The sequence below is a fragment of the Ornithorhynchus anatinus genome, chromosome 1 (assembly GCF_004115215.2).
Source record: "Ornithorhynchus anatinus isolate Pmale09 chromosome 1, mOrnAna1.pri.v4, whole genome shotgun sequence".
NCBI lineage: Eukaryota > Metazoa > Chordata > Mammalia > Monotremata > Ornithorhynchidae > Ornithorhynchus > Ornithorhynchus anatinus.
Genome location: NC_041728.1, coordinates 22,935,852 through 22,958,721, shown reverse-complemented (window position 1 = coordinate 22,958,721; position 22,870 = coordinate 22,935,852). Strand labels below are relative to the sequence as shown.

The window sequence follows — 22,870 nt, the reverse complement described above, 5'->3', positions numbered from 1 at the left end:
CAGTCTCAATCCTCATTTTATAGATGAGATAACTGAGGCACAGAGAAGTGAAGTGGCTTGACCAAGGTCACACAGCAGGCGAGTGGTAGAGCTGATATTTGAACCCATGACCTTCTCACTTCTAGGTCTGTGGTCTATCCACTCTACCATGCTGTTTCTCTAATCAATTTCTGACCTTCTGAAAATCCAGAAAAATCCATAAAAACTTCCAGAGAAGAAGCCTCTTTAACCAGAAGTGCTTCCAGGCAAAACATACCTGTTGCTGCTGCTGTTCCTGCTCCTTCCTGGAGGCTGAGTTCAGCCCTGTTAGCCTTGTAGGTGGAAACAGCCTTTTTTTGGCTCGTATTTCTCAAGCGCTTACTATATACTGTTCTATGTGTTCAACAAAGTAGTCAGATTGGACACAGTACATGTCCCACTCGGGGCTCACAGTTTTAATCCCCATTTTACAGTTGAGGTTATTGAGGCACAGAGAAGTTTAGTGAGTTGCCTAAGGTTGAACAGCAGACAAGTGGCAGACCTGGGATTAGAACCCAGATCTTTCCGACTCTCAGGCCATGCTTTATCCACTAGCCACAGAGGGTCCTGAGATGCTCTGATTCAGCAAACATCCTTAAGTCTGGTACTGACAAGAGGGGAGTCTAAAAATCATGAATTATAAATAAAATTCTTAAAAAGGGTTGCCCTCAGAAAAGTCTCTCTACCCCCAAATCTCCCATACTTTCCCCAGACACAAATTCTCATGAGAACCTAACACAAAGGGAGTAGAAAAGAAGCAGAGCTGAGAGAATCCCTCTTAGGCTTCCCTTTCCCTCTTGATTTCATCTGGGCTCTGGGCTTGTCTTGTCTTGTCTTATGCCGTCGAGTCATCCCCGACCCATCGCGTCTCCATGGACACATCTCTCCCAGAACGTCCCACCTCCATCTGCAAACGTTCTGGTAGTGTATCTAGAGAGTTTTCTTGGTAAAAATACAGAGGTGGCTTTCCACCGTCTTCTTCCACACAGTAAACTTGAGTTTCCGCCCTCGACTCTCTCCAGTGCCACTGCTACCCAGCACAGGTGAGTTTTGACTTGTACCACGTTGCCTTCCACTCACTAGCCACTGCCCAAGCTAGAAATGGAATGGATAGGCCTCTGCTTCACTCTCCCACCCGTGACTGAGACTGGTAGAGTACTGGAAACTCTCCAGATGTGATCCTCAGAGTGGTCTGGGCTTGTGGGTACTACTCACAATGGCTGGCAAGGGCTGATCAGGAAGGTTGATCAATAATAAAGGGCTCCGTTGTGTAGCACCCTGGGGTGGTGGTCTTCTGCTAGATCCAGAAAATGGGAGGAGACATCGTATTAATAATAATAATAATGTTGGCATTTGTTAAGCGCTTACTATGTGCCAAGCACTGTTCTAAGCGCTGGTGTAGATACAGGGTAATTAGGTTGTTCCAAGTGAGGCTCACAGTCTTAATCCCACAGATGAGGTAACTGAGGCACTGAGAAGCGAAGTGACTTGCCCAAAGTCACACAGTTGACAGGTGGCAGAGCCGGGATTAGAACCCATGACCTCTGACTCCTAAGCCCGGTGTCTTTCCACTGAGCCGCGCTGCTTCCCTATAAGTTGCACTTCCATCTAATGGTAGCCATTTATCCAGTTTTATACTAGACAGTTGAGTTTTCAGCCAGCCTGTTCCAGCTTGTGGTGAGGTAGTGAAGAGCTAGTTTATAAGAGGAAAGGCACTGCCTAAACCTTTAATGTACATAGGCAAAAGAATATCCTGTGTCATCTCTATTACTAGCTCTCCATCCCCTAATACTCCTTAAATCCTTAGAGAAGCAGTGTGGCTCAGTGGAAAGAGACCGGGCTTGGGAGTCAGAGGTCATGGGTTCGAATCCCGGCTCTGTCACTTGTCAGCCGTGTGACTGTGGGCAAGTCACCTCGCTTCTCAATGCTTCAGTTACCTCACCTGTCAAATGGAGATTAAGACTGTGAACCTCATTTGGGGCAACCTGATTACCCTGTATCTACCCCAGTGCTTAGAACAGTGCTCTGCACATAGTTAGCGCTTAACAAATACCAGTATTATTATTAAATCACACTGATGTTATGTGGAGTGAGGATAATCGTGTTTAACTGTAAGGCTTTAAAAACAATGTAATGCCTATTTAACATACCCCTCCCTTGTCCTTAAATCAACAGTGATCAGCACACATTTCATTAGTTATTAATAATTGGGAGGCAGCATGGCCTAGTGGGAAGAGTCAGCACTTCTATCCAGGAGCCCTGGGACTGAAACCCAGCTCTTCCCTCACCTTTTTGGGTGACCTTGGGCAAATCACAACCTCTCTGGACCTCAGTTTCCTCATCTGTAAATTGCAGATAAAATAAATTGTGAGCCCAGTGAGTGTGAGACAAGGACTGTGTCCAATCTCATACTCCATCTTGAATCCTGCAGCCCAGCAGGCACAGGGTATGTCGAGTGTGGGAGCCCCAAGTGTCGTGATGGAAAGGAGGCAGAGTTTCCAGGGATTTGTTCAGCCAACGTGAGGCCGAGGAGCAAAGATCTCAGCCACCTGAATAATCAGCCCCATTTCCATGGGGGTGGGGGTTGGCTGGGTTGGGTCGATATCACCCCAAAAGTCAAGGGAAGGGGCAGTAGCTCCCTATGGTGATGAAGGGAGTGAGGTGGGGGGCACTTGGAATTGTTGCCAACCTGGCCCACCCCTGAGAGTTCGCCTAGCGGGCAATCTCTCATATAGAGTCTGTGTACTGTTATATTGTACTCTCCCAAATGTTTAGTACAGTGCTCTGCACACAGTAAGCACTCAAAAAATAGGCCTGCTCATTGTGGGCAGGGAATGTGTCTGCTTACTGTTGCATCATACTCTCCCAAGCACTTAAAACACTGCTCTGCACACAAAAAGCTCTCAATAAATACGATTGAATGAAGGAAGGAATGAACATAGACACCCACTGGCTGCTTTCTTGCTCCGATGGGGCTGGCTTGTCAATGTCACAAAGATTCTTGCATATATCTTCATTCTCCAGGATTTGGCTTTCAATTCCCTGGGAGCTTGGGGGGCCATTTAGGGATAAATCAATTTTATACCTATTGAAAATATAACTTAGTTCAGTGTAATAGTTCCATTCAGTTCAGTCTCAAGGGAACTGGCTCCTGTTTCTTTTCTGTGACACCAAAAGGGAGCATGGAGCTGAGACTAGTTTTAGACTAAAGTTGTACATTCCAAGCGCTTAGTTACAGTGCTCTGCGCATAGTAAGCGCTCAATAAATACTACTGAATGAAGTGGTTGTTTCAAAACATCGTCAGAATACTGCCACCTAAAGGATATATTTCCATATCGTAGCTCATGCTAAATGAGTTCTGGTTTTCAGACAGGCTGTTTTACATTTTGACAAATTAAAGCTGCTAAAAGATTTGGTCTCTGTGTACTAGAGAAACATTTTCCCTTTACTGCCTCGGAAAGGAAAAGCTACAATCAACTAGTTACAAACTAGCTCTGTGACAGACAGAAGTAGCATGGCCTAGTGGAAAGAGCCCAGGGCTGGATGTTCGAAGACCTGGGTTCTAATTCCGACTCATCCACTTGCCTGCTCTGTGACTTTGGGCGAGTCACTGAAGTTCTCTGTGCCTCGGTAAAATGGGCTCTTCTCCCTCCTTAGACTGTGAGACGGCGTCCGTGTCTGACAGGATTACTTTATGTCTACCCCTGTGCTTGACTCTATTAAGTGTTAACAAATACCACTGTTATCAATCGGCCGTTCTCGCAGGTAGTTTAATCGGTGCCAGATCTAAAGTGACCATTCATCCTCTTTGATTCCAGGCGGTCCAGTCTTTAGCTGGCCTGTCTCTTGTCCAAAACTGATGTGACTCTGGATGCCTTTAAAATGGATGTTTCTATTGTAAGGTCCCAGCCTCTCTGCCTCGGAAGCTGTGTATGGGTTCACGGGGACCTAAGAGATGAATGTGATGGCTTCAGAGCAAAGCAAGGGGTCCAGGGTCTCAATCAATCAGTAATAATAGTGATATTTGATAAGCACTTACTACGTGCCAAGCACTGTACCGGAGTAGATACCATCAGCTCGGATCCTATCCTTCTCCCACTTGGGTCTCACAATCTAAGGGAGGGGAAGAACAGAAGAACAGGTACGTAATCAACTGTAGTTATTGAACACTTGCTGTGTGCAGACCAAATCCCATTTTACAGTTGAGGAATCAAACACAGGGTCAACCCTGCAGGCAACCTCTAAATGTGAGCTCATTGTGGGCAGGGAATATGTCTACTGTTATATTGTACTCTCCCAAGCACTTGGTACAGTGCTTTGCACTCAGTAAATACGATTGAATGTTGTTTAAACCAGAATTTGAAAGCAGGACCCTTGATTCCCAGGCTCGTTTTCATCTCAATAGTATTTACTGAGTAGAACGCTATGTTAAGTGCTTGGCAGAGTATAATAGAATAGCAGGCCTGATCACTGCCCTAGAGGAGCTTAGAATCTAGCCAGGGAGACAGACACTAAAATAAATTACAAGAAGAAATTAAGTATAAATGAATGCACATAATAGCTATGGGGTGGGGTGACTATCCAAGAGCTTTCCTCAGTGGACCAGGATGACTGAAGTGGCAGCTGGGTCTCCCCGGGGATCAACTACAAACTCCATGGATTTTTGCAAAAAGTCTAGTGCGACATAATTATACTACAATGTGTAACCGGCTTAATGCACGACTCGTCCATCTGTTACATCTAAATCGGTACCAGCACATCAAGCGCCCACGGGGCAGTCAGTGACCACTCTGCACTGCTCCCAAATGAGCCAAATGACCAGCGACTTGTGCACGACCCATGGCCTCCAAAACCCAAAATGCTCAACCGTCATCTGCCTCAGAGGTGCGTTCTGGGGAAGGAAAAACCCTGACTGGACCAAACCCGAGATCTGCCACTCTTATGTTGGGAAGTGGTTTTAGTATTTCCTGAGCACCTTCTTGGTGTGAAGTCCTCAGGAAGTTAAAAACCAAGAAGTGACACGTTCCCTGCCCACCATCAACTTATGCTAACAGGACCCTGGCCCAGTGGCTTCCCTTTCTACAACCTCACCCCCCACAACAGTCACTCAAGGGAGAGGAGGAGGGACCGGATTGGATCACTGCCTCTGCTTCGAGTTTTCCCAAACCCTTCCTCTGGCTATTTATAGGAGGTTTTTTAAAAATCATGTTCTGAGTTGGGCTCTAGGGAAGATTTACTGGATATTTTTTCCCCATTTTCAGCCTAAAAAAAGGCAGTCAGACCCCACTTGGCCTACCATGGAAATAAAATGGGGAGCAATAAGGAGAAAAAGGAAGAAATCAGCTCAGGGTCTCTGCTGAGTCCTTCATCTTGATCAGGCAGAGCAGATTTTCATTTGAATAAAGTGCCTTTGGCAGGAACAACTTTGGGTTCCCATCTTTCTCAACCTGATGCATCCCACATATAGACAGCAAAACATAGCACCTTCTGCTCCCATTTCATCCGCAAAGCCTTCCATTTTTAGATTGTTACCACTTTGAGGGCAGGGAGCCAGTGTTCCTTGAATTTAAACCATGTCATGTATGTGGTTGGCACAAAAACAGGTGCTAGTTGGCATGGACTGTGCAGTTCAGCTAACATTCCTCGTTCAGGTGCTTCCTCCAAAGCCGACAGAACTTGAGAAGGGCAAGAGAGCAGAGCAGAGGGTGAGGAAAAAGGGGTAATCTCTCTTTCTGGAGAATTATCACAGGATTCTTGAAGGACCTGTAGCATTCCAATTTCAAACCGACTGGCTTGAAATTGAGATTTGGAGGTTTGAGATCCACAAAAGGCAACTCAACCCCCAGTTAAGATTATTGTGTTTAGAATCCTCCGGAGATGTGTTAAACTATGACGTTGGGCAGAAAATCAAGAGATCCTGAGGCATGGGAAGTCTAAATTGCACCCGACCCTCAATTTCTAAACCAAAAAGTTTTAAGGAAGCACGCACAACAAAACATTTTCTAAACTGCCCAGATTCTTTCATTAGCCACTTATGAATACTCTACTGGCCAAGACTACATATTTTGCAATCTTAGTGAGTGGAATTGTTCTAATACTTTCATTTCCTCCTGCTCCGTTCAAGTTGCTTAGAAGCGCTTCAGACTTCACAAAAATACAGACAGATGATTCACCCTGTTGAGTCAGGGGGTTATATCAACAAGGAAGTTTTTATCAGAAATCCTGGAATTTCCTTTTTAATTTGGTTTTGATCCAGACTCAAAAAAATGTGTTGAGTGTTACAAATACTTTTGAAAGCAGGGATCATCAGTCTGCTGAAAAATAAAAATCACCAGGAAGAGCAGTGTCATTATCTCTACTTTCAACCTGTTTGATGATTCAAAAAAACAGGCAAGCCCTCCTGCAAAGCTCCCCACTTTTTAATTTCATGACTTCTGTCACCACAGAAACAAGCAACCTAACAGACCTTCCGTCATGAAAAACCCATACTCGTAAAGGAGAATGTTTTTGGTGAGACAGAATGCATATTGATTCAGAATTAATACTTTAAAAAACTGCTGCTCTGCGACAGTAGGACAGTGATTTAAAAGGAAAACAAAACACTTAGGTAGGTTCTTAATTTGCTAGAGACATTATTAAATTGGCAACAGGGAGGAGAAAGAGGATCCATGAATAATTTTGTTTGTAGGGCTTCAAAAATAAACATACTGGACAAATAAAATTATAAAAATGTGATAGAGGAGGGTCTGTTGAAAACACAGGGAGGCTGGGGGTCAGTTACATTGGTCCTTCTCTCAGCTCTGCCGCTTGCATGCTGGGCAACCTCAGGCAAATCAGTAACCTCTCTGCCTCAATTTCCTTAGCTGCAAATGTCTCTCCCTACCTCACTGTGACTTTGAGAGGGTGTTTTTTCCTCAGAGAGCTCAAAAGGGATCTTAGACGAACACAAAGAAATGAGTATTTCTATATGGCTTGAAAACCATAAGGATGAAGGAGAAATAATTTCCAGGAATTAGAAGGGAGAGAGAAAAAATTGGGTACAGCTTTCTTTCCATATTGAAGCCAAAAATTATATATACAGAATGTACTTATCCCCAAAATTTTTTGCAGTTCCAGAACAGGGGACTATTACAAGAGATCATATAAAGATATAGCAATAAGGGGGGGGGGGGAAGAGGGGAGAAGAAAAAGATGAAGCCCCCGAAATTGCTTTCGCACTCCAATTTCCGTCACTTAGTACTGCATGTGCAGAATGAACTCCTCTTCTCCCTTTCTTGCCCAAATCCTTCAGTGAAGAAACTCTCTCCCACTAAGAGCTTGCCCTTCTAAACCTTCCCTTCCTATTCCTGTATCCTCTGCCACTATCACAGCTTATAAAAATCATCTTTTATTTCCTCACAAATAAAGGAATGGGGAGGAGACTGAGTGGGAAACAATTACATGAGTCAGTGAGCTAATGAAGCAGGGTGATATTTGGAAAGAGCACCAGCCTGGGAGTCAGAAGACCTGGGTTCTAATTCCTGCTCTGCTGTAAGTCTGCTGTGTGGCCTTGGGAGAGTCATTTATCTTCTCTGTGCCTCAGTTACTTCATCTGTAAAATGGGATTAAATTCTACTCCCTCCTACTAAAGACTGAGACACCCATGAGGGACAGGGACGGTGTCCAACCTGATTATCTCGTACCTGCCGCAGTGCTTAGAACTTTGCTTGACACAGTAAGTGCTTAACAATTATCCCATCCCCACAGCACATACGTACATAGCTGTATATATCTGTAATTTATATGTTTGTCTACCCCTCTCGTCTGTGAGCTCGTTGTGGGCAGGAATGTGCCTGTTGGTTATACTTTACTCTCCAAAACACTTAGTACAGTGCTTTGTATGCAGTAAGCGCTCAATACATACAATTGAGTGAATGAAAGTATCATTAAAAAAAAAAAAGATTCCAACAAGGGCAGAAAGCAGCCAAGTTGAAAGCTATCAAAGGACATCAGGGAATTTTTTTCTAAAGAGTTTGAAGAAAGAGATAATTACCTCAGCCTGGGGAGAGAGAAAGTCAAACAAAGCAGCAGAATTTGGCAGGGATGCTGAGGACAGTCCTAATATGTCCCAATTCTGCACAGGTTCCTCCTCCAATTCTTGTAGAGTGAACCAAGTCTCCCCTTTGCAGCTGGGTAGGAGTTTCCAAGCCCTCAACGAGTTGGCTCCCGGTCCCTCAAGACTGATGCTTTCTAAGGGGAGCAGCGGACCACCCGCTAGGCATTAGGGAAGTGGGGAGCTGCCTTGGCAGCTCGCGGCCCCTACCATTTGGAAAGTGAAAGTTAGCCTTGTACTGGAAAGAAAACCTCCACTCTATGGGAAGAGCTCCAAATTCACTGGAAGACACCCCCCAGAGTTTATGCCATTTGGACTTTCCAAAGGAAATCCTCTCCTTTGGATGATCACCCAATGTCACTCTGCTTCATCCACCAACTCTGGACAAGGCATGAAGTTTTCAATGAGTAGGTTTGGGATCTTAACTCATCTGGAAAATTTTAATGCACAACACAGGCAACAGCAGGGGACTAGGCCACAAGACCTCAGGGCCCATTCCCAACTAATGATGTCATTCACTGGAAACCCGAGGCTCAAGAAACAACATGGGAAAGCCGCATCTTAAAACTGGGGTTTATTTTCCCCAACATCATGAATCCCCTCAGTCTCTCTTCTAAACCATCATTTTGGGAACTTCTTCGAGGAAGAAGTCGTACTTAGAAAACCAGCACAGTACACAAAACAGTTCTCTCAAATACTTCTTGGGCTCAAGTCCAGTGATGATGTTGGCCATTCGTGGCGTCAGGTAGACACATTGCTTTTATCGTGTTCCTGCTCCCCGGAAATGCCGTTGGGCTTGTTCTCCACTATAGAAGTGCTTGGTTTCCTCATCATGGTAGCGAAGAGCATATCCATCATCCCCAAGGCTTCCAGAAGTTCCTCTTGGTAGCCAATCTCTTTCTCGAGAAGGTCTTGGAGTTGGAAAAACTGTCTGTCGACGACGGAGGACACTCCAGCCACGGGCAGGTAGATGTCTGGGGGAGAAAACACATTCATTAGAGGCCCAGGTTTTTCTTCCAGGCATGTTGGTCAGCACTGTCACTATTAAATAACGGCACTAAGGACCTTGAACTATCAAAAGGCAGTAAGAATTAAAAAAACAGTGAAAAAAACTTTTGGACTTTGAAAATGTGCAGTAGAAAAGTTTGAGTTTAAAATAATTTATATACTATGCTAACGTTCGTTCTGGGCCATTATAAGCCATACCTCATGACTGGAAAGAACCAGCTTTCCAGGCCTCCTCACAGAAACTCTAATGAAAAGTTTAGGGAATAATCAGAGAAAATCTTCTTGGGAGTTTTGAATTGGATTCTTTGAAATGGTTCGAAAATATGAAACAATCAAATCATTTGTATTTACTGAATGCTTACTGTGTGCGGAGCAATGTAGCTTGGGAGAGTTCAATGTAGGAGTTGGTAGACATGTTCCCTGCCTGCAAGCTTACAGTGGGAAGGGAAGGGAAGGGAAGGGAAGGGAAGGGAAGGGAAGGGAAGGGAAGGGAAGGGAAGGGAAGGGAAGGGAAGGGAAGGGAAGGGAAGGGAAGGGAAGGGAAGGGAAGGGAAGGGAAGGGAAGGGAAGGGAAGGGAAGGGAAGGGAAGGGAAGGGAAGGGAAGGGCAGGGAAGGGCAGGGCAGGGCAGGGCAGGGCAGGGCAGGGCAGGGCAGGGCAGGGCAGGGCAGGGCAGGGCAGGGCAGGGCAGGGCAGGGCAGGGCAGGGCAGGGCAGGGCAGGGCAGGGAAGGGAAGGGAAGGGAAGGGAAGGGAAGGGAAGGGAAGGGAAGGGAAGGGAAGGGAAGGGAAGGGAAAAAAAAGAAAAAACCCAAACCCACTCTCAGCATCCCCTATAACTTACCAACGACCAATTCTGCAACGTTTAACAGGGCTGGGGTAAATCTGGGCTCAATTATATGCCTGCAGAGGAAAATGTCTTTATCAGAAATGAAGAGTTGACCACCCTACCAGGACTGTCTTTAACACAACCGCTGGAACAAGTTCAAACCCAAAGCCACTTGGAGTATGTTGGGGGTTAAGCCGGGACTTCCCCAGAAGCACACGCAAGGACTCACGTACTTGAGTAGGAAGTGGAGAACCTTATTGAGTTGCTGCTCATCTCGGCCTGCCAGGGCGTTTGCAAGAGTTCCCCTGCGATTTAACTCCTGAATGATGGCAACGGCAGATTCCGGATGCCTCCTTTTAGTTCTGAACTACAAGGAAAAGGTTTAAGATTTGTGACGGGTTTAGAATCGGGACAGACCGGTAACAGCAACCGCAAGGTCGTTGGATCCACGAATTAGCCATCCAGTACAAACAGCTGCCTCTTTCAGCTTTAAAGATCCAGCAGAATGGAGACTCTCCACCCTCTCCCATGGTAGTTTAAGTGCATGATTTAACATCCTGACAGTCAAAAGATTATTTCCTTCTGTCTAACCAAAATCTTTCCTGCCTTACTTTGTGTCAACGTCTCCCTGATGGGTCCCCAAGTGCCAGGAGAATGGGTTGGTACATTCATCGTGAAGCTTTCCAGCTGTTCCACTTAGACTGTAAACTCCTTGAGGGCAGGGAATATGTGTGCTGACTTTACTGTACTCCTACCAGAACTTAGTAAAGTGCTCTGCTCAGTAAATGCTATTAACTTGCTGGAAGATGGCGGTCCTCACCTTTTCCTCTCCACACTAAACATTCCAATTTTTTCAAGAACCTCTTGCATTGCTCTAATCTGGATCCTCTTGGGTTTCTCCTAAGAGTTCACTACCCAAACTCACATCAAAATTCTACTTTCTCTAAATGTCAGGGCTCCTATAAACACATCCCAATACCTATTCTGGTTTCAACTGCTTACCTTGAAAACTCTTTTTATCCCAAGGTCCTCGATTACAGTACTCTCCAGGAGACGAGAAAAGTAAAAAGGGATTTCTTACCTGAATAACTCTGTCAAGAGCCTTAGAGACCTGGAAGCTTTTCAGGTCTTTGTCGTACATCTTCAGGAACTGTTTTGATGATTTCTGAACCACAAAGTCGGCCTAAAAGAGTAATAAGGAGTGAGTAAAAAATCCTGACAAAAGGACACTGCAATGTTTTCCATAAGGATGCCCTAACAGGCATTCACATAGCCGGCTGCCTCTCCAATCCCCTGGCTTTGGAGCATAGCACAGGGATGTCAGGCAATTAAAAAAAAAAGGGGGGGGATGCACAAGTCAAAATTCAATGAACACCTTGGGGCAGTCATCAGTCTTTCATGGGCAAAGCAAAAGAAATCCTAAAACCCTAGTCTTAATTTTCATTACTCGGGATCTTACTGCCTTTTTCAAAAACAAAAACTATTTTACAATGCCAATAGAAAATTGTGAAGACAAAACAGGGCAAGAAGATTAATGACTAGGGAGACCAGTCTACTAATTTTCAGAGGCTGGTCCTTTAATAATAAAACCTGCTTGCAAAATGAGATAGATGGGCATCGAAGCCACAAATGGGGGTGGAAGACTCTGAAGTTTCTTCCAGTTTCTTCCCTCCCTCAATTGCCAGTACCTGTTTCGGTATATAATTCCTCCCTTTCACAAAAGTTCGATAAGCAGGCCTCCGTCGCCAGGAAGAGTGCTGCTCCTTTTTGACTTCAGATTTTCGGTGTCTGACGTTCAGCACTCCATTGGTCATCCCTACAATTAGAGTCTCATCTTTGGGCTACAATTAACAACACCAGGAAACTTGATCAGATCCAAACGGTCCTCCGGGTTGAAACCTATATAGCGTTCCCTTATCTATTCAACAGGGGTGATTTATTACACCTCATAATATACTGCCTATAGGGTGGTTTTGGAAGTAGTCACTAGTTTTCGTATATAAGGGGATGGTAAAAAAAGGAATACTGATTTCTCATTTCCTTTAACCAAGTGAATGTGGTGAGTCAATGTCCTTAACGGTAATTAAGAATGCATGTGAGGCTCAAACCAATTGCTCCTCTAATCATAGAGGGTAGCACTGAGGCTCTGCTTTTTCACGAAGCACTTTGGGATGAGTTCATTTCTATGTTCTAGGAGCAATTTTTATATACAGTCGCCCACTGTGAAAGCTCAACTTGGCAAAAGGACATAAAGGAAAAGATGGCCCCTTGAAATGTGGGGGAGCGGACTGAGAGCAGAGGACCCTTCCCCTGTACTTTTTTAAATCAGGCCTCTCCTTCACCCAAAACGTGGGTCAGATGGACCGGAGGACCACTGCTCATCCTAGTCGGAAGAGTGCTTGGGGTGTACTGGGCTAAAGTAGTGTCCCATGCACGGTGGGCACTCAATAAGGACTGGCGGAAGAGTAAGGGAAAGAAGGGCCAATTGGGATTCAGAGCTGAAGGGAGGGGGATAGAGAGGCCTGCCACATGGCTGGCCAGGGCACTGAGCTAAGCACTCAGATATCTCAGCTGCTGCTGCTGCTGCCAAACCCACACTGATGGCTATGGAAACTGCTCAAATGGCAAGAGAGAAATGCAATAAACTGGAAGTGCATAGCAGGGGAGACAAACACTGAAATAATTCACATGAAGACAGGACTGTGCATGACAGTTAATGCATAAAGTAAAAAAGAGAACAAAGTCTTAAATGTGACATACCGCCAGAGCCAGGCTCAGGATTGATGCCGCATAGGTAAAAGTATGGACAACTTTGTATGAGGCTGTGCTGTACACTTTCACATGCCTGTAACGAAGAGCAGTTTAATGACCAAAAAGTTCTGGAACTCTCCTGCCTCAAGCATAAAATCTCTAGAATCATACCGAAACAGAAAAGATACCTCTTTAAAATGGGGGACAGGAAACAGGTTTACCCACTCTTTTGTGTGGTAGTCTCCCAAGCATTTCGGAGAGTATTCTGCGAACAGTAAGTTCTCAAATACTACTGGCCACTAAATTTTATTCTCTCAAAGAAGTTATTCATTGCTAAAGAACTCTGCATACCAAAGTCCTTTCATTTCAAAAATATACACAATTTTTACAATTATTTCTCAGATAAGGACCTTCCCTTAAAATCAGAAAACCACAAGATATAGAAGCAGGCCCAGTACTCAGATAAGTCACTTAACTTCACTATGCTTCACTTTCCTCATCTGGAAAATAGGGATAAAACACCTGGTCTCCACACTTGAGTGGTGAGCCCTGTGTGGGACAGGAAATATGGCTAATCTTATTGTCTTCCATCTATCCCAGAGTTTAGCATAGTTCTTGTCAAACTGCAGTGATTAATATCACAATGAAAAAGAAAATTAACATATTAATTCATTTTCCTGTTATTCTGTCCTGTGTCCATTCCCCAATCACCAGATAGGTCATCACTAAGAAACCAGTAAGTCTGGGAGAGGTTAATGAAAAGGTTTTGGGCAGAAAAAACTACTTTGAAAGCCAATTTTAAAAAGCCAACAAATTATATGTGAACCTATTTTATTCTTCAAACTGAACAGCATTTTAAAGTCAGCATTTGATTCCTAATAATAATCATGGTATTTGTTAAGCACTTACTACGTGCCAAGTGCTGTTCTAAGCGCCGGAGTAGATCATCAGGTTGTCCCACATGGGGCTCACAGTCTTAATCCCCATTTTACAGATAAGGTAACTGAGGTACAGAGAAGTTAAGTGACTTGCCCAAAGTCACCCAGCAGACAAGTGGTGGAGCCGGGATTAGAACCCACGAGCTCTGACTCCCAAGCCTACGCTCTTTCCACTCAGCCATGCTGCTTCAATATTAATAGTGATTGTATTTCAGCACATATTCTGTGCCAAGCACTATGCTAAGTGCTGGGACAGATAGAAGATAATCAGATGAGACAAAGTCTGTGTCCAGATGGGGATCACAATCTAACAAAAAAGAGTGAGCTGGTCTCTTATCCAAGATTTACCAATGAGGAAAATTGGGAGAGGAAAAGTGACTTGTAATACTAACAATAATTATGGTATTTATTAAGCACTTATTATATACCAAGCATTGTACTAAGCATTGGGGTAGACTCAAGACAAACAGGCCGGAACGAGTCCAACAGGAGGGAACCAGATTTAATCCCCATTTTACAGATGAGGAAACTGAGGCACAGAAGTTAAGTGACTTGCCCAAGGTCACACAGTTAGCAAAGGGCAGAGTCACGATTAGAATCCAGGTCCTTTTGACTCCCTGGTGCATGATCTTTCCACTATGCCACACTGCTTCACTTAGTCTCACAGACTGGGCCATGGTCTCACAGCAGGCGAAGGAGGAAAACTAAAGGATCTCCCAACCTCTAAACAAACCATTAGCTGAATCGGAGATCAAAAATCTTTAGGAAATGGACTGGAAAAAATGCAAAAATCAGAAAAACCTATTCCTATGTACAGACCCAGTTAGGAACAGGAAGAGGCAAAGAGGGTAGACAGGTAACATCTACTTGCTACAACTTTTTGCCTTAAAACACCACCAAGAGCTATGAGCAAAAATTCAAAAATTGACTATGTCAAGAGGATTGGTCGCCCAGAGGAATCATAGCAGAAGACATTTACATCCAATTTTTATCTATTAAGTCGTTTGTTGAATGGCCAAAACAGGGCGATCTCACCCTTGATAGATTGATTGACTTAGCATGGCCCCCTCTCAGGATGAGCTCTCAGAACAAAGGGAACCAGTTTTATTTAGTAGTGGGAGAGAACCATTACTGAATATTTCCAAAATACAATACTTCGAGTGGTTTTGTATTAAAAAAAAAAAATCCATTTGAGGGAGAAGACAGAAAATAACTCCCAGGGAGCTGGTTCCAATTTTCACTGGGTTCTTGAACGTATTTTTCCAAGTAAACCGAATTCATTTCCAGTAACCGCGGATGGATAACAATGTCGTCGACAGGAAAGCAATACTGAGGCACATTCGCAATGGCAGATACTGACCTGTCTAGTGAGCCGGAGAGTAATCTTTGTCCAGAGCTGGTCAGACATAAACATGTTACTGTTTTGTGATGGTTTCTCAAAGACACTAGCAACTGTCCTCCCCTTAGAATGTCCCAGATCTTAACGTAACGACCTCCTATGAAAGGGAAGAATGAAATGTAAGGTAAACATTATGACATTTGTAACCCCCATAAAAAGCACAGGGTTTCTTGCCTGCAAAGCCTAAAACCCAGTTAACAGAGAGAAAATGCACTCAGTGCTACCACAGAGCCTGTTTTCGTTAACCGACTTGGCTAGAACGCTACGGAAGAATTAGGGAACATTCTTCCCACAATGTGTGTCTAGATACAGCAAAATGCAGCATTGAAGAAATGGTTTTGGGCTCTTGGGTGGCATCTGCCTAGGTGTAAGGACTCCATCACAAATGCCCTGTAACAGAGGCGCTTCAGAAACACAACCCCTACGTAATCCAAGAACTACGTCTGAAACTCAGTCTAAAAATGAGGAGAGTCAGTCTCATCTAATAACCTACTCCTTCAAAGGCTCTCAAGTTCAAAGGAAGCCATGGAACGTCCCTATCGATCGGCACACAGGCACGTAGTGCCGACCGACGAATTTTGTCCCTAAAAGCCTAATGTAAAGCCCAGTCCTCATTTCCCCTACTCACTCTCCTGTGTCGACTACACACTTGGCTGTGTTACCCTTAAGCACTGTGATTTGCATCCCAGACCCACACTTCTGATGTATGAATCCTTACACTCTATAATTTCCCCTATCTGTAATGTATTTCAATGTCTGCCCCAACATGTAAGCTGTGTGTGACCAAGGATCATGTTTACCAACACTATCATGCTGCACTTCCCCAAGCATTTAGTTTGGTACTCTGGCACCCAGTGAGCACTCAGTAAATAATGATAAAAATAATAGTATCTGTTAAGCGCCATGTGCCAACCACTGTTCTAAGCACTGGGGTAGATACAAGGTAATCAGGTTGTCTGACGTGGGGCTTATAGTCTTAATCCCCATTTCACGGATGAGGTAACTGAGCCACAGAGAGTGACTCGCCCGAAGTTACACAGCTGACAAATGGCGAAGTCTGGATTAGAACCCACAACCTCTGACTCCCAAGCCCGTGCTCCTTCCACTAAGACATGCTGCTTCTCATGATTGACTGAACCCTACAGAGGCACTAATAGAATTTCTTTTTTGGACGCAGTCAACAGAAATAAATTAGAATATGCACGTGGATATTTCTACCCAAGCCCAGAACTAAATTCCAAATTCTGTAGAAGCATCCACTTTCTGCAAACAAGTCGTCTTGCCTTGCATACTTGCAATTTCCACAAAAATTCCAGGACTGGCTAGTTTATCTAGCACTTCTTTCATCCCGTAGAAACAAGCACATTTCAGCCTGCAACTGGATTTAAAGGTGCTCGGTCAGGCACGGAAAGGCAGGTTAAAGAAAGGTCAAAAAAAAAGAAGTCTTAAAGATCTACGTGGGGGTGGATCTGCTCAGCCCCCACCGGCCCTGACCCAGGCCCCGCGGGAACCACCCTGTGCCCCCAGAGAATGGGGAGAGCCAGCAGGATGGGCCACAACTTCAGCTTCATGGCCCCACCCTAAGGAGGACTACCTACTCCATCGGTCACCTCCCCTGCTCATTTCCGACTCTGTGATGCCCAAGAGGAAGAGGTCACTCAGGCGACAGCCTGAGGGAAGCGAGCTCTATAACCCAAGGATGCCATCCTGGGTCACACCAGGGAGCCGAGTCCAACAGGCTGGCAATCTGCTGGAACCGTTGCCTCCGTGACCTCACCCCTTGGGAACCCACCACGTGCCATCTTCCGCATGTCCTTCCCTTTAGTACCCTGCTCTGGACGATCGCCTCCAAACCTGTCTGCTATCTTCCGACCTGCCCCACCGCCTGCGGAAATGACCTCAAAGTTCGTGCCGTCCATGCTGTCACAAAGTCGTTCCCTCACAGTAAGGGAGCTGAATGTTGGGCCAAATGTCCCAGACTTGTGTTTTTGAAGTCCAGAGAGGTGGGGACGACGGGGGGCTGGGGAGAATGGGGGAGTGCACGACGAGATGTTTGAAATACCTGCTGACACCAGCAGACCTCCAGACGGGAAAAGTAGGACACTCTCCACGGGCTGCCCGTGCATAATGGTCAGGACGCTCTTCTGGCTTCGACCATCGAACATCTTCACGGTGTGGTCGTACGAACCTGAAACACCGGGTCAAGTTTCATGTGATTCATTGTCTCATTGAAAAAGAGCAGACCCAAGCACCAGAATCGCGAGGGGAGACGGAAACTCTTTTTCTGATGAAGTGAAAGGGTGCCTGACCACTTGGATGAACAAATGATAAGGCTTGCAGCCATGTAGCTAGGTCACCACCATCGACAGGTATCTATGGGTTAACACGAAGTCTCCTTGGGGGCAAGGAAGGTGCCTCAGATGCTTCTGTTGGACTTCCCCAGATGCTTAGTATGGCGCTTTCCATCCTGTGTCCGCTCCAATAACTTCACTACTACTCTTGTGTGCCCATATTTGGGTGGTGCTCTCTTTAGCTCTTGAGAAGCAGCACGGCGTCATGGTTAGACCACGGGCCCGGGAGTCAGAATGTCAGGGATCCTATTCCCAGCTCTGCCACTTCTCTGCCTTGTGGCCTTGGGCAAGTCACTTCCCTTCCCTGCGCCTGACTTCACTCTGCTGTAAAATGCAGAATAAGATGATGATGGTATTTATTAAGCGCTTACTATGTGCAAAGCACTGTTCTAAGTGCTGGGGAGGATACAAGGTAATCCGGTTGTTCCACGTAGGGTTCACAGTTTTAATCCCCATTTTACAGATGAGGTAACTGAGGCACAGAGAGGTTAAGTGACTTTGCCCAAAGTCACAGAGCTGACAAGTGGTGGAGCCAGGATTAGAACCCATGATCTCTGACTCCCAAGCCTGGGCTCTTTCCACTGAGCCTCGCTGCTTCTCTTCAAGAAGCTTCACGCTCTTCTTAAGAGTGTGAGCCCTGGGCAGGACAGAGACTATGTCCAACCCATTTTGCTTGTATCCACCCCAGTGCTTAGTACAGTGCCTGGCATATAGTAAACGCTTAACAAATACCTTAATTACTATTAGTTAGCATTGTCTACCTTGTACAGTTCCTCCTTCAACATTGCCAGACTTCCCACCAGGTGAGGGCTTGAAGAGAAAGGCTTTGAAAATACTGGTTTTGTTGCTTTTTTTTTTTTTTTGAAAGGTATTCTTTAAGCTTTTACTATGTACCAGGCACTGTACTAAGTGCTGGGATAAATACAAGACTATCAGAATGGTCAGTCCATGTCCCACGTGGGGATGAAGGCTTTCAGCCTTTTACATATGAGGTAACTGAGGCGCAGAAGTGAATTGACTTGCCCAGGGTCACTCAGCAGGCAAAAGGCAGAGCCGGGATGAGAACCCGAGTCCTTCTGACTCCCGGGCCTGTGCTCTTTCCAAAAGGCCAAGCTGCTTCAGTAGTCCTATCTAGACCACTATTCTCTTCTAAACCATTTCTACACCGACATACCACTGCCACTGAGGTGGACAAAGCCAAACCACCCACTCAGATTCTGACGGCAACTGACCAGCCCACAGAGACTGAAGGTAGAAGTCAAAAAAAAAAAACTATTTTAGGGACGAGAAGGACGATAAGGTAGGAGGGAAAGGGAAAAGATGGAAAGAGACCATTTAAACAGTAAGAGGGCCCAACAAGCCCGCCTTTACTGAACTGTAAAAGCACGCAGTGCAAGATTAGCAATTCTGGAAAAGCATTCCTAGACGCCAACGAACCTGTTACGAAGAGGTCGTCGTTCACCTTGCTCGTACAGCCGCATCTCACGTAGTCCGTATGTTCGCTGAAGGACGTAATTTCTTTCCCGTTCGGAATGTCCCACAACTTGGACGTGTAATCATCAGCTCCAGAGAGGATCCGGTACCCACCAGCTGTAAAATCTACTACGTGAACCGCTCTGAAAAAAAAAAAATCACATACTGTGGCAGATGATCGGCTCTCTCACATTCAAACACTTTGCTATCTGTTAATGGCTTATTCACTTGAGTTTTGTATTTACCCAAATTCTGTCAGCACCCACAAATTCACTAGGTTGTAGCCACCATCTCTCACATTAGAATATAAGCTCATCGAGGGCAGAGATCAAACATCTTAACAGTTTCTCCAAGGCTGCGGTACCATGCTTGACACCCGCTGCTGATAGTCATGAGTTTCTAGCACTGTCTAATGGTCACGGAAAAAATCATTTGACTGAGTACTAGTGAGGGAACTGCAACTGACAGCTCTCCCCAAAAAGACTATAAGCTACCCAAGAGCAGGGATCTGGACCTTCGCTTTGGCTTGTTTTCAAATGGTTATTACAATGCTCTCCACCCAACAGGCGCTCATTAAATGATGTTGATGAAGAGAAGGGATAGACAGGATTGCAGGAAAAGAAAGAGCCGGTGTGGTGGGGGGCGGGGGGAAGAAGGACCAGTTCAATTGTGAGAAGCCCATTGCATGTCAAGCTACTTAGTCTGTGCTCCATGTATGCCCGATTAACAGCTCAATGACCTGGCACGTCACGGAAACATTCTCAAAGCCACCACACATCAACTGTTGCTGGCATCCCTGTGACATTACCCTATTTATTTTGTCATTACCCTATTTATTTTGTTAATGAGATGTACATCACCCTGATTTATTTGCTATTGTTTTAATGAGATGCTCTTCCCCTCGATTCTGTTTATTGCCCACTGTTCTTGTCTGTCTCCCCCGATTAGATTGTAAGCCCGTCAAAGGGCAGGGACTGTCTCTGTTACCGATTTGTACATTCCAAGCGCTTAGTACAGTGTTCTGCACATAGTAAGCGCTCAATAAATACTAGTGAATTTCAATTCAGCTGTGGCAGGAGCCCAGTCCTCTGGGAATCAACCAATGGCACTTACTGAGCACCTATTCTGTGTAGAGAGCTGTACTAGGCACTTGGGAGAGTAATAAGCGCTGGGAAAGATACAAGATGGTCAGGTCCCACAGGGGGCTCACGATCTCAGAAGGAAGGAGAGCAGGCACTGAATCCCCCTTTCGCAGACGAGGGAACCGAGGCACAGAGAAGTGAAGGGACTTGCCCACGGTCACCCAGCAGATACATGGCAGCAGCTGGGAGGAGAACCCAGGGCCTCAGATTCCCAGGCCCGGGCTCTTGCCACGAGGTCACGCTGCTTCCCTGCTTTGTGTGGAAAGCTCCTTACTTTGTGTGGCCTTCAAATGTTCTCAGAGGGGCCCTCCCGCTGATGTCAAACAGCTGGATGCCCCCTTCTTCCCCGCCGGCAGCAAGCAGTTGGCCGTCGCCTCGGTAGGTGGCACAGTACACGGTGTCCTTGAAGCGGGAAAACGTCTTAATCGGTGCCTGGGAGTAGCGGCCATAGATGTGGATCTGCTCACGGGACACAGAGCACAAGAATGTTTCTTGCCTGCCACCGGTCAACGGTTCAAACGAACGGGAAGGAGCCGAGGGCCGTCGCTCAACTCACCCTAGAAGAGGCTGTGACAGCATAGTTGAAGGGAGAGCACGGGGAAAAGTCTACTTTGGTCACAGCGCCAAATTCCTTGATCTGAACTGGAGTCTGTGGAAAACAGTGCAAGGTTAGAATAGTCCCACTGGTCATCCTGCAGAAATATGAGGCTGTGGTTACGTTTTATTTGAAGATGAGGTACAGAATTTGCATTTCAAATTTCAAAACAGCCTTTTTTTACAATATGACAAGAATAGAACGGATATAATTTTGTGTTGAGGAGAAACCATCTATTTAGTCATTGTTTTAACTGTGCCTTAATTAATAATTTAATCTAATTTAACTATCAAAATATTGATGAAATAAATATGCTCTAGATTACTTACTGTGCATGCATTATGTGTGGAGCACTACACTAGCGGTGTGGGAGAGTACATAAAAGACCCAATCATGCCTTCAAGGATCTTACAAAACTAAAATTTTCCTCTGCAATTTACGTGCTTACCTTAAAATTCTTCCAGTACAGTGTATCCTGGGTGATTTTTTCACCAAGCTTTGGATAGGTCTGAATAACTACAGGCTTATAGCTAGCCATTATTTCTTTTCATGCATTCAATTAATTTTTCCCACAAAAGAGGAAAATCTTTCCAAATCCAGTTCTCTTTATTATTGTAATTGTCCTTTGGAAAGATCTGGAAAATAAAAGAAGTTTTAATGCTCAGTACCTCGGTAGGTGAGAGGGAAAGTACTCAAAGTACCTCAGTACGTGAGGTAGGAGGGGGCAAGGCGGTAGAGTGCTTTGAACCCAACGGGAGTTTTGTTTGATGCAGGTGGAGAGGCAACCACTGGGGGTTTTTGAGGAGTGCGGTGACATGTCCTGAACTGTTTTGTAGAAAAATAATAGTAATAATAATAATGTTATTTTCTAAGCGCTTACTGTGTGCCCATTACTGTTCTAAGCTCTGGAGGAGACACGACGCTATCCGGTTGTCCCAGGTGAAGCAGCGTGGCTCAGTGGAAAGAGCATGGGCTTTGGAGTCGGAGGTCATGGGTTCGAATCCCGGCTCCGCCACTTGTCAGCTGTGTGACTGTGGGCAAGTCACTTCACTTCTCGGTGCCTCAGTGACCTCATCTGTAAAATGGGGAGGAAGACTGTGAGCCCCACGTGGGACAACCTGATTCCCCTGTGTTGTCTCCCCCAGGGCTTAGAACCGTGCTCGGCACATAGTAAGCGCTTAACAAATACCAACATTATTATTATGAATCCCCATTTTCCAGATGAGGTAACTGAGCCACAGAGAAGTGAAGTGACTTGCCCAGGAATTTGCGAAGCGCTTACTAGGTGCCGGGCACTGTTCTAAGCGCTGGGGGTGATACGGGGTAATGAAGTTGTCCTCCGTGGGGCTCCTAGACTTCCTCCCCATTTTCCAGATGAAGTCATTTAGACCCAGAGAAGTGAAGTGACTTGCCCAAGGTCACACGGCAGACATTTGGCAGAGTCGGTACTACTACTAATGTTGGTATTTGTGAAGCGCTTACTCTGTGCAGAGCACTGTTCTAAGCGCTGGGGGAGATCCAGGGTCATCAGGTCGTCCCACGTGAGGCTCACAGTTAATCCCCATTTTACAGATGAGGTCACTGAGGCCCAGAGAAGTGACGTGACTTGCCCACAGTCCCCCAGCTGACAAGTGGCAGAGCCGGGATTCGAACCCATGACCTCCGACTCCCAAGCCCGGGCTCTTTCCCCTGAGCCGCGCTGCTTCCCAATCATAATAATGATGATGGGATTTGTTGAGCGCTACGTGCCAAGCACTGTTCTAAGCGCTGGGGCAGATGGAGAGTAGTGAGTCTGTCCCCCGTGGGGCTCCCGGCCTTCCTCCCCATTTTCCGGAGGAGGTCACTGAGGCCCCGAGAAGGGCAGCGACCTGCCCCAGGTCCCACAGCAGGGAGGTGGCGGCGGCGGCGGGATTAGAACCCAGGGCCTCCGACTGCCCCGCGGGTTCCGGGAGGCGGCCCTGGGCCCGGCCGGCGGCAGGATCTTCGCTCACCTCCTCTTTCTCCTCCTCTTTCTCCTCTTCCTCGTCCTCGGCGGCGCTTCACCGACGGCCCCTCACGTGCCACCCCGCGCCGCCCGCCATGAGGACGCCGTCCTCCCCGCCGCGCCCTGACGCGCCCGTCGCCGGAAACTGACGTCACCCGCCCTCCTCACGTGACCCCCCCTGCGCGGAGCCGACCAACCGCCCTCCCCACGTGACCCTCCCTGCCCCTCGCAGACCGACCGCCATTCCCACGTGACCCTCCCTCCCCTCGCGGAGACCCACCCCCTGCCCACG

At 46.1% G+C, this 22,870-nt stretch overlaps 1 protein-coding gene across 3 annotated transcripts; it reads right to left on the bottom strand.

Annotated features, from left to right (window-relative positions):
- Positions 1–8,665: 8,665 nt before the first annotated feature.
- On the bottom strand, positions 8,666–22,702 carry UTP15 (UTP15 small subunit processome component). 3 transcript variants are annotated; one of them, XM_029069415.2, is made up of 13 exons: positions 22,586–22,702; positions 21,043–21,229; positions 20,556–20,648; positions 20,274–20,458; positions 18,822–19,000; positions 17,096–17,221; positions 14,995–15,130; positions 12,706–12,790; positions 11,634–11,786; positions 11,027–11,128; positions 10,179–10,312; positions 9,961–10,019; positions 8,666–9,085 (listed from the first exon to the last, which is right to left on the bottom strand). In XM_029069415.2, the coding sequence occupies exons 2-13, from the start codon at positions 21,130–21,132 to the stop codon at positions 8,853–8,855; spliced, it is 1,575 nt and encodes a 524-aa protein (XP_028925248.1). In that variant the 5' UTR covers positions 21,133–21,229; positions 22,586–22,702; the 3' UTR covers positions 8,666–8,852. The 3 variants fall into 3 exon arrangements, with proteins under 3 accessions (XP_028925248.1, XP_028925261.1, XP_028925254.1); XM_029069428.2 differs by lacking the exon at positions 22,586–22,702 and adding an exon at positions 21,489–21,591; XM_029069421.2 differs by lacking the exon at positions 22,586–22,702 and adding an exon at positions 21,475–21,583.
- Between the last annotated feature and the right edge of the window lie 168 nt (positions 22,703–22,870).